Raw genomic sequence first — 11,687 nt, 5'->3', positions numbered from 1 at the left:
TTTCCGCTCTCTCCCACCCAAGCAACCTGGCCCTGATGCTGCCCCTAAAGCCCAGGCAGCACCCCTTGACCCACAGTCCAGCACACGGTACCCGAGCGGGATCTGTCCCTTCCCTCCAGAGGGTAGCCACCGGTTCCTTTGGTGGCTGGGCCCCAGCCTGCTCTGCTGAGGTCCCTCCTCCAACCTGCCTCTCTGGAGGCGGCATTGCGGGAAAACGGTAACGGCAAACAACATATTTACAAGCCACTAACGTTTTGTGGGTGCCCTGCAAGTTCACGGGGCTTGTCCATGGATAGTTCCCATGCAAAATAACTTTTTTAACGGTCCCCACGGGGGACAACGGGTGCCGGCTCCGGCCGGTTCAATCACAAGCAAATCAGGTGACTTCTTCGGTAATTTCACTTATCATCTTTCAAACTTTCAACTTTTCAACAAAACAAAGTGGTGGTCCCAACGGGGGACTGTGCAGCGGGGCATCCGCTGCCCTTTTTGCGGCCTCAACAGTCCATTCCCACTCGTGGGGCTCTAGTGCCACCTTCACATGGTGCACCGCTCTGGACCCCCAATGGTAGCTCGCTGCAGGCGATCTTCTTCCAATATACATGCGGGGCATGCACATCCGCTCTACACCCCTCTCGGGCATCGATCTCCCTGCGCAGCTGCTGTTGCCGTCGCTCCCAGCCAGGAGCACTTTCTGTTTGCTCTCGGTTCAGCGTGTGCGGAGAACGGGCCCAGCCAGAGTCCCCTCCGTGTCGGCTACGACCGGCACCTTCAGTAATGAGGGGACCCCGCTGTGACATGGCCTGCTCTGCCTCCTGGCAGCCGCATCCCCCGCCGTGCCTCCGGTGCATCTTTGCTGACGGCTTCAGCCTTCGGCTTCTTCCATGGAAGCGGATCAGGGGCGGTCACGAGCTTCTGCTGCAGGTCGGTCCGCCGGGGCGGACTGGCAGGGTACTGCTACCGGTGGTGGGTGGTAGCGGGGCCTAGGTGGCGGGGCAGCAGCAGCTAACGCGGGTAGCGGGAGAGAGGCAGCAGGGTGAACGGGTGTAGGCCGGGCCCCTCAGCCGCAGCGGCCGATCCCTCGGGAATACAGGGACGTGGGTCTCTTACCCGTTCCTCCAAATCTTCCTCCACCTCGCATCTCCGCATAGCAGCCACCGCTTCCACCATGTCGGCCTCCCACTCCTCCAGGAGGAGCTGCATGCGGACCTGCAGACGGCTGCTTAGCTGGGCGGTCCGGACTTCCACCCACGCCGCCATGCCGGGCCGCGGGGACCACGGTGTTGTTGGTCGGGACTCAGCATCTTTAGCAGCAGCCTCTTCCAGGAACCAGTCAATGGCCGCAGGGTCCTGGCGTCCCTGCTTCTATAGCTGCTTTCACATGCAGCCAGCCGCCATCGCGTCCCCCTTAGCTCTTTCCGGCCCCTCCTCTCTCGGGGCGGGGTTTTGGCCTTCGCGCCTCTACTGCTCGAGAAGACGCTCGAGCGGGAACTTTTCGCGCCAAAGATGGCGGCTTCTGAAATTTTTCTGCCGGATACCCTCCGGCAGGTAACAAGGCGCACCTCTACCAGACGGCAGAGCGGGTTATATCCTGTTCGTGACGCCAAGTTGTCGCGGGGCGGGGAGGAGGGTGTCAGCACACCGCGCTCACCCCTTCTGCTCGGGTCCGGCGGCCGCTGCTCAGTGGTGGCTCGAGCTGTATGCCGGATCCCGGGGGGTTCTCGAGCGGCACTCCTCGCCCGTGAGTGAAAGGGATTGGTTGGGGTGTGGGGATTGTTTTATAGTCCGTGACGCCACCCACGGTTGTGGTGAGATTTCACCACCGCTGCTCAATACGGGGGTCCCGGGGATGGTGATGCGGAGCAGCCAGGTGTTGTGTTGCCCCTCCGTGGGTAGGGGTTGGTGATCCCGGGGCCCGGTGATGGTTTTGGGAGGTGCAGGGGCCTGGTGGGCGCAGGGGACGCGGGGGGCAGCTCTGTGCCTTGCGGCACTGTGGTACTCACTCAGCCTGAGACGTTGACACAGTTTGTACGGTAAACCAAACGGCTGGTAAGACGGTCCCCACGGACGGCTGCAATTGCTCTCCCAGTAGGTGACGGTGATGTCCCTCTTCCTTGCACCTTGTGTACTAGTTGGTTGCGATGGGTCCCCCACCGGTAACCCGCTCCCCGGCTTCAAGCTGGACCGGGGGAGCTCTACTCTTTGCCCGCAGGCGCTGGCCCTCAGAAACTTGGTGCCCTGGCGGTGGCGGTGTCTCTGTTGTACAGGTTGGGCGGTTGCCTTCACTCGGGTCTTGGTTGTTGGGGGGATCTACGTCCCCTTCACTGACGGATTCGGCAATTTACGGCGACTCCAAGCCTTGCCGGGGTCTGAGAGGCCCCTGCCCTGGTGCTGACTGTCCTTCGGAACACTGCTCCAGACCACCGGGCACACAGCCTACGGGGGTCCTTCCAGGAACTTCCAAACGGTCCCCCCTCCAGACAGTCACCGCCGTTGCTGACCTTGCTGACCTGCCCTGCACTTAGCTGGACTCTTCAGGCTTTACACACACTCTTACTCCTCTGTCAACACTCTTGCTTTCCTCCTTTACCACCTTACTCCGCTTCTACTTTCACTAGCTGTTTACTTTAGCCCAGCCTGGGCTACTCCTCCACTCCTTCCACTTCCTCCTCCCTGACTGTTCTGCCTGGTTTCTCCCGCCTCCAGAACTGTGATCTCCTTGGTGGGCGGAGCCAACCGCCTGGCCCACCCCCTGGTGTGAATCATCAGCCTCTAGAGGAAGGCAACAAGGATTTTCGGTTCAGCTTAGATGTGCCTAACTGGGATGTGGGGTGTGGTGGTGTGTGACCTGTGTCCCCTGGCTTGCCCAGGGCGACACACAAGCGCGCTGCTGCTGACCTCACGTCACCTCCTTCCCATCTTGCCCTGAGGCAGGAAATAGATGGGATGAGCGCGGAAGCAGGAAGCACGAAGCAGGCCGAGGGGGAATGCGCGGTCCCGCGATTATGGGCGGTTGCTTGGTAATAAACATCACAGCACCGCCCATAATCTAAACCCTGCGCGCACGTCACCAGCGGTGACACTGGGCACAGTGATCATCCACGAGAGATGGGCACTGGGCATGCGCGGGGATGGCTGGAGCAGTGGGCGGCGTCCACAAGTATGGAAATCAGCGATGGGGGCGGCATACAGGACCAGGGGGCAGAATAACGGCCATAAGGCAGCCCGCCCCCGTGTCACATTTATAGAATCCGAAGCCAAAAAGGTACCACTTTATAAACTCTTTTTTTTGGTCAGAAAGGGGGCACAATAATAACAGGGACCTTTCTAGAATGCAGCCCAGGAGCTGCAGAGGGGGAATCTGTTAGGTTTTAGGGGAAATTTCTGCTGACAGGTTCCCTTTAAGGTTCCCTGACTGGCTCCTGACACCATGCCACATCTTTACTTCTCTAACCCTTTTTGCAGAACTCCCCTCACTAGGCCCATCTTTCAAACCAACCCACTGGCAATCTGTCACTCCTCCCCTATCTTATCTCATATCTAATCTATCGCCGCTCTTACCCTACTACTAGGTGGTGCCGATCACTACACAGTCCCGACTCTGCTACATCGGGGAACCACACTTCACATGTAGCAGTAATTCTATGAAATACATTAACAGCAAACTTAGTACCTAAAACACCTCCTACATATGCATTAGTGACTCTTTACACACCTTGAATTTCTGGATACTTGAGTAAGATAAGCAGTCCGTATCGCAGGGTGGTGGTCACCGTCTCCATACCGGCTACAAACAGGTTATGAGTTGACATTAGGAGATTTTTTAAATTAAACTCCGTGTTGGGATTATTTTTCTCCTGTAAAGAAATCAGAGTCCAGTCCTTCAGTTCAACAATGACTATTTAGCTACGGCGTCTAGAATATTACATTGACGGCCTGTCCATTCCTCGCTATGGCGGTGCCTTGTAATGGGATATTCAAGTGTTCACCTTGTAATATACTCCAGACCTTGCTCAGTGATAACTTTGCAGCCCAAGGACAATAGCAATCTGAATTTATTCATAGTATTAATATCCAAACTTATGGTTTCCCCCTTTTATTCTGCGGATAAATACCTCTGCCATTTTGATGAGGAAGCTGTCAATGAAATGTCTGGGTGAGGTGGAATCCAGGGTCTCCATGCTGGCTTTTACCCTCTCATGTATAAAGTCTTCCAGTTCTTGTGAGATTGGGATCATTCTGTGGTGAGGTCCAGGAACATACTTCATAATCGTGGGAAGAATGCTGTACAGCTGTAATGCCATGGAGAACATGAAGATGGTGATTGGTCAGATAAGGAGTACATTATCAGTAGAGATGAGCGAACCGGTCGCGGTTCGGCTCGAGTTCGGTTCGCCGAACGGACGTCTCGTTTGAGTTCGGTTCGGCGAACGTTCGACGAACCGAACTCGAACCGCATAGGAAACAATGGCAGGCAATCACAAACACATAAAAACACCTAGAAAAACACCCTCAAAGGTGTCCAAAAGGTGATAAACAACTCACAACACAACACAAACACATGGGAAAGTGACAAGGACATATACTCATGCGAAAACAAAAGAGCTGGACAAGGAAAAAGAGGAGGACACACAGATATAGGCATGGCACGCCCTTCTAAAATCATGTAAAACACCGCAAGGTGACTCCAAGCGGAGTCTCCCTTTTTTCCAAAAATGGGCCACACACACACCCACCCCTTCAGTGGCAGCACTTGTGCCCCAGTTGTTCACTTCACAGGTACATTTGCATCAAGCACATTCAAAAATACGCCATACTTAACTATCCCCAGGAGGACACCGGGGTAGGTAGCAAAGTCTTTGCTGAACCATGACTTGTGAATCTTGGCTCCTTTTAAAAAACACAGCAAGCAAGGGTTACTCCAAGTGGAGTCTCCTTTTTTTCCAAAAATTGGGCCACAGACACACCCACCCCTTCAGTGGCAGCACTTGTGCCCCAGTTGTAGACTTCACAGCTAGATTTGCATCAAGCACGTTCAAAAATACGCCATCCTTAACCGTCCCCAGGATGACACCGGGGGTAGGTAGCTAAGTCTTTCCTGATCCCAGCTCTGTTCATCTTGGCTCCTTTAAAAAAAACACAGCAAGCAAGGGTTACTCCAAGCGGAGTCTCCCTTTTTTCCAAAAATTGGGCCACACACACACCCACCCTTTCAGTGGCAGCACTTGTGCCCCAGTTGTACACTTCACAGCTAGATTTGCATCAAGCACATTCAAAAATACGCCATACTTAACCGTCCCCAGGATGACACCGGGGTAGGTAGCAAAGTCTTTCCTGATCCCAGCGCTGTGCATCTTAGATCATTTTTAAAAACACAGCAAGGGTTACTCCAAGAAGAGTCTCCCTTTTTTCCAAAAATTGGGCCACACAGACACCCCATCAGTGGCAGAACTTGTGCCCCAGTTGTACACTTCACAGCTAGATTTGCATCAAGCACATTCAAAATACACAAGCATTTATGTGACGCCCTGGGCAAGCCAGGGGTCACAGGTCATTACACCAGCACACCCTACACCCCAGTTAGGCACATCAACTAACCCAAAACTCCTTGTTGCCTTCCTCCAGAGGCTGATGTTCACACCAGGGGGTGGGCCAGGCGGTTGGTTCCGCCCACCGAGGAGTTCACAGCTCTGGAGGCGGGAAGAACCAGGCAGATAGAGTTTGGAGTTTGAAGAGAGTCCAGCTAGGGACGGAAAGGAGTAAACAAGTAGTGAAGTGGAAGAAGTGAAAGTGAAGTGAAGTGAAGTGGTAAAGGAGGAAAGTAAGAGCAGTGACAGTAAGAAAGCCTGAAGTTGGTCCGGGTATGTGCCCCGGGCCGAGAGACAGCAAGGTCAGCAGACGGCGGTGATTGTCCGCAGGGGTGACTGCTCGGAGGTCACTGGAAGGACCGCGGACGGGTGGTGACCCGGCGGTTTGGAGCAGTGTACAAGGAACAGTCAGCACCAGGGCAGGGGCCTCTCGGACCCCGGCAAGGCTAGGAGTTGCCATAATTTGCCAAATCCGTCAGTGAAGGGGGACGACCGTCTCCAAACAGCCAAGTCCCGATTGAAGGCAACCGTCCAACCAGTAACGGAGAGACACCGCCACCACCAGGGCACCAGTTTCTCAGGGCCAACGCCTGCGGGCAAAGAGTAGGGCTCCTCCAGCCCATAACCAAGCCGGGGAGCGGGTTACCGGTGGGAACCCATCGCAACCACAACCATCATAGGTGCAGGACAAAGGGACCATCACCGTCACCTTCTGGGGAAAGCAAGTGCAGCCGTCCGTGGGAACCGTCTTTCCAGCCGTGTGGTTTACCGAGAACTGTGTCACCGTCTCAGGCTGAGTGAGTACCACAGTGCCGCAAGGCACAGCGCTGCCCCCGCGTCCCTGCGCCCACCAGGCCCTGCATCTCCCACCACCTCACTGGGCCCCGGGATCACCAACCCCTACCCACGGAGGGGCAACACAACAACTTGCTGCTCCACGCCATCACTCCCCGGATCCCCATACAGAGCAGCGGTGGTGCCAACAAATCACCACAACCGTGGGTGGCGTCACGGACAATAGACTATATCCCAAAACCCAATCCCCTTTCACTCACGGGCGAGGAACGCCGCTCGAGACCCCCGGGATCCGGCCCACAGCTCGAGCCACCACTGAGCAGCAGCAGCCGGACCCGAGCAGAGGGGTGAGCGCAGTGCTGACACCCTCCTCCCCCGCCCGCGACAACTTGGCGTCACGAACAGGATCTTACCGCTCTGCCATCTGGTAGAGGTGCGCCTTGTTACCGCCGGAGGTGTCCGGCAGAAAAAATTTCAGAAGCCGCCATCTTTGGCGCGAAAAGTCCCCGCTCGAGCGTCTTCTCGAGTAGCAGAGGCGCGAAGGCCAAAACCCCGCCCCGATAGAGGAGTGGCTGAAGAGAAGCTAAGGGGGACGCGATGGCGGCTGACCGCATGTGAGTGTGGTGGTGCAAACAGAGACGCTGAGACCCCGTGGTCCGCCGACCCTAGCAAGGAATGTCCGCCCCACCTAGTTATGCGGAGGCTACCGAGCTGGTGCCCGGAACAGCGGCATGACTGAGGGCCCGGACGGCGGGGATCTGCCGTCACTATCGGAGCCAGATCTGCAGACTGATGGAGCAGTGGACCGCAGAGGTGGAGGCGATAGCTGCTGTTGCGCGACTGTATGGAGTGGAGGCCATGATGGAGGAGCTGGTGAGTGACCCACGCCCCTGTGTCCCCGAGGGACCGGCCGCTGCGGCTGAGGGACCCCGTCTGCCCCTGGCCCCCCATGCCGCCTCCCTTCTTCGTACCCGTGCATCGCGCTACGTATGACCCGTCCAGTGTGCACCCCTCCGTGACGGTGGCTGAAAGAGTGGCGAGCCTGGAGGCTGCGGCAGCTGGCAGCAACCCGCCTGGCGCGGGGGCAGAAGATAGCGACTCCGGGCCTGACACTGAGCCGGTGTCGGAGGAAGAAGAAGGGGTCGTTGTCCTGCCTGGCATGGAGGCCACATATGTCCCCCGAACTGGAAACAACGGGTATCGGGCGGCCCTTCCACGCCGTGCTTGCTATGCACTAGAGGGGCTGGTGCCCGTGTTCTTCCACCCCGAGCCGGGTGAGGAGGACGAAGATACCCAGTGAGGGCAGCGGATGCCCGCTGCAGCAGTCCCCGTTGAGACCACCACTAAGTGTTTGAAAAAGTTTGAAAGTTGAAAGATGATGATAAGATGATTACCGAAGCTTTACCTGATTGTCTACAGTGATTTGCAACCGGCCGTTGCCGGCACCGTTGTCCCTGTGGGGACCGTTTAAAAAGTGTTGCATAAGGGACTCCTTATGGACAAGCCCGTGAACTTGCAGGGCAACCACAAACGTTAAGTGGCATGTAAATAAGTTGTTTGCCGTTACCGTTTCCGCAATGCCGCCTCCGGAGAGGCAGGTTGGAGGGAAGGCCCGCAGTAGAGCCGGCTGGGGCCCAGCCACCACAGGAACCGGTGGCTACCCTCTGGAGGGGAAGGACAGATCCCACTCGGGTAACGTGTGCTGGACTGTGGGTCAAGGGGTGCTGCCTGGGTTTTAGGGGCAGCATCAGGGCCAGGTTACTTGGGTGGGAGAGACCGGAAACCGTAACCATAAACCGTTTTGCAACGTTTAAGTAAAGTGCCTCCCGTTATGGGAAGAAGTAATAAAAATGTAAATATGTTACCGTTTTACAATGTTATACCTTTTTCAGAAAATAACACCGGTGTTGGACGGTTGAAATGTGATGCCCTGGGCAAGCCAGGGGTCACAGGTCATTACACCACCACACCCTACACCCCAGTTAGGCACATCAGCTAACCCAAAAATCCTTGTTGCCTTCCTCCAGAGGCTGATGTTCACACCAGGGGGTGGGCCAGGCGGTTGGCTCCGCCCACCGAGGAGTTCACAGCTCTGGAGGCGGGAAGAACCAGGCAGATAGAGTTTGGAGTTTGAAGAGAGTCCAGCTAGGGACGGAAAGGAGTAAACAAGTAGTGAAGTGGAAGAAGTGAAAGTGAAGTGAAGTGAAGTGGTAAAGGAGGAAAGTAAGAGCAGTGACAGTAAGAAAGCCTGAAGTTGGTCCGGGTATGTGCCCCGGGCCGAGAGACAGCAAGGTCAGCAGACGGCGGTGATTGTCCGCAGGGGAGACTGCTCGGAGGTCACTGGAAGGACCGCGGATGGGTGGTGACCCGGCGGTTTGGAGCAGTGTACAAGGAACAGTCAGCACCAGGGCAGGGGCCTCTCGGACCCCGGCAATGCTAGGAGTCGCCATAATTTGCCAAATCCGTCAGTGAAGGGGCTGACTGTCTCCAAACAGCCAAGTCCCGATTGAAGGCAACCGTCCAACCAGTAACGGAGAGACACCGCCACCGCCAGGGCACCAGTTTCTCAGGGCCAGCGCCTGCGGGCAAAGAGTAGGGCTCCTCCGGCCCATAACTAAGACGGGGAGCGGGTTACCGGTGGGAACCCATCGCAACCACAACCATCATAGATGCAGGACAAAGGGACCATCACCGTCACCTTCTGGGGAAAGCAAGTGCAGCCGTCCGTGGGAACCGTCTTTCCAGCCGTGTGGTTTACCGAGAACTGTGTCACCGTCTCAGGCTGAGTGAGTACCACAGTGCCGCAAGGCACAGCGCTGCCACCGCGTCCCTGCGCCTACCAGGCCCTGCATCTCCCACCACCTCACTGGGCCCCGGGATCACCAACCCCTACCCACGAAGGGGCAACACAACAACTTGCTGCTCCACGCCATCACTCCCGGGATCCCCATACAGAGCAGCGGTGGTGCCAACAAATCACCACAACCGTGGGTGGCGTCACGGACAATAGACTATATCCCAAAACCCAATCCCCTTTCACTCATGGGCGAGGAGCGCCGCTCGTGACCCCCGGGATCCGGCCCACAGCTCGAGCCACCACTGAGCAGCAGCAGCCGGACCCGAGCAGAGGGGTGAGCGCAGTGCTGACACCCTCCTCCCCGCCCGCGACATTTACTCTCCCCAGGATGACACAGGGGTAGTAAATTCCTTGTGGATCCATGACTTGTTCATTTTGATGAACGTTAGTCTGTCCACATTGTCACTGGACAGACGCGTGCGCTTATCTGTCAGCACACACCCAGCAGCACTGAAGACACGTTCAGAGACAACGCTGGCAGCTGGACACGACAAAATCTCCAAGGCGTAACTGGAGAGCTCTGGCCATTTTTCAAGATTTGAAGGCCAAAATGAGCAAGGCTCCATTTGCAAAGTAATGGCATCGATGTTCATTTGGAGATACTCCTGTATCATCCTCTCCAGCCGTTTCCTATGTGTCAGACTTGTTGTCTCTGGTGGCCTTGCAAAGGAGGGTCTAAAAAAATTATGAAAAGATTCAATAAAATTGCTGTTACCAGCACCAGATACGGTGCTACTGGTACGGGTAGACTGTTGAAGATGACAAGACCGTCCCATGTTTGTCAAGTTACAACTGGGAGATTCACTCCCGGCACCTGCATGGTTGTTTGGTGGAAAAGTCGAGCTAAGATCGAGTAACAGCTTCTGCTGATACTCCTGCATACGTGCGTCCCTTTCTGTGGCTGGAATTATGTCACAAAATTTGGACTTGTACCAGGGATCTAATAGTGTGGCAAGCCAGTAGTCATCATCACTTCTAATTTTGACAATACGAGGGTCATGTTGGAGGTAGTGCAGCAAGAAGGCACTCATGTGTCTTGCGCAGCCATGCGGACCAAGTCCACGCTGTGTTTGTGGCATAGAGGTGCTAACCGTTCTTTCTTCCTCTGACATCTCCCCCCAACCCCTTTCAACTGAAATTTGACCAAGGTCTCCCTCATCCGCTGAGTCTTCCATGTCCATGGACAGTTCGTCCTCCATTTCTTCATGTTCTTCTGCACCTTCCTCAACATTTCGCCTGCTACCATGCGCCCTTGTTGATCCCTGTCCCCCATGGTCCCATGCCTGCCGTGTTGGTGATGATGAACGTCTGGACCTTGGTGATGTTGTTGTGTCTTGCGCATATGAATCCTCCTGTAGTTCCTCCCCTTCCTGTTGTCCCACTCCCTGACTCCGAATAGTGTTTAGCGTGTGCTCCAGCATGTAAATGACTGGAATTGTCATGCTGATAATGGCATTGTCAGCGCTAAACATATTCGTCGCCATGTTGAAACTGTGCAGAAGGGTGCATAGGTCCTTGATCTGAGACCACTCCATCAGGGTGATCTTCCCCACCTCTGCATCTCGTTGGCCCAGGCTATATGTCATGACGTATTGCACCAGGGTTCGGCGGTGCTGCCACAGTCGCTGTAACATGTGGAGAGTCGAATTCCAGCGTGTCGCCACATCGCATTTCAGGCGATGAACTGGCAGGCCAAAAGACTTCTGGAGCGATGCAAGTCGCTCAGCAGCGGTGGTTGAACGGTGGAAGTGAGCAGACAGTTTTCGTGCCCTGTTCAGAAGGCCATCTAGGCGGGGATAGTGTGTTAAAATATGCTGGACAACAAGGTTCAACATGTGAGCCATACAAGGCACGTGTGTCACCTTGCCCAGGCGAAGGGCCGCACCCAGGTTTGCAGTGTGGCGCCCCTGACCTGGTCAGGCACCACAGAGTATTGCACCCATGCGGGAACAATGCTTCCAGGTAATCTCCAAAGGCCAGGATGAGGCGCACACACAAACATATAGTGACCAGGCCTCCCACATTACCAGAGGGGACCCTTGAGTAGCCAGAAGGGGTTAACTTTCAATTCCCAGCTGGGGGTGTGTTCAGGGGCTGGTTGCTAGGAAGCAGGGCAGAGAGAGAGAGGAAGAGGGGAGTCTGGAGGAAGAAGTTGAAGTGTGTGGAAGGGAGCAGAGGAGCTCTAGAGTGTGAGACAGGTCCTGAGGAGTGCAGTAGCTGAAAGCGGGGGAGAAAGGAGTACCGTGGGTCGGCCTGAAAATCATCCAGAGAGAGAAGGGTGGCTGAGTACGGAGATCCCGGTATCCGAGCACACAAGGGGAACTAGATCCCCAGTTCATGCAGCAAATCATTCGGAGCTGCTCAACTCACAGTTGGGGATACTTCATGCCCTCACCACTACTACGCAGAGCTCGGGCCAAGCAGCAATCATCGGGCCCATAAGGGGA

At 55.7% G+C, this 11,687-nt stretch overlaps 1 protein-coding gene across 1 annotated transcript in view; it reads right to left on the bottom strand.

Annotated features, from left to right (window-relative positions):
- LOC142251099 (cytochrome P450 2G1-like) overlaps positions 1-11,687 on the bottom strand; it is a 45,330-nt gene that overhangs the window by 21,030 nt on the left and 12,613 nt on the right. The window contains exons 5-6 of the mRNA XM_075323613.1: positions 4,116-4,292; positions 3,716-3,857 (exon numbers count right to left, since the gene is read on the bottom strand). Of these exons, the coding sequence (XP_075179728.1) occupies positions 3,716-3,857; positions 4,116-4,292 (319 nt within the window). The remainder of the gene's footprint in view (positions 1-3,715; positions 3,858-4,115; positions 4,293-11,687) is intronic.

This window comes from Anomaloglossus baeobatrachus, chromosome 9, assembly GCF_048569485.1.
Source record: "Anomaloglossus baeobatrachus isolate aAnoBae1 chromosome 9, aAnoBae1.hap1, whole genome shotgun sequence".
Lineage (NCBI taxonomy): Eukaryota > Metazoa > Chordata > Amphibia > Anura > Aromobatidae > Anomaloglossus > Anomaloglossus baeobatrachus.
The sequence above is the reverse complement of the archived record's forward strand: the minus strand, read 5'-3'. Positions and strand labels throughout refer to the sequence as shown.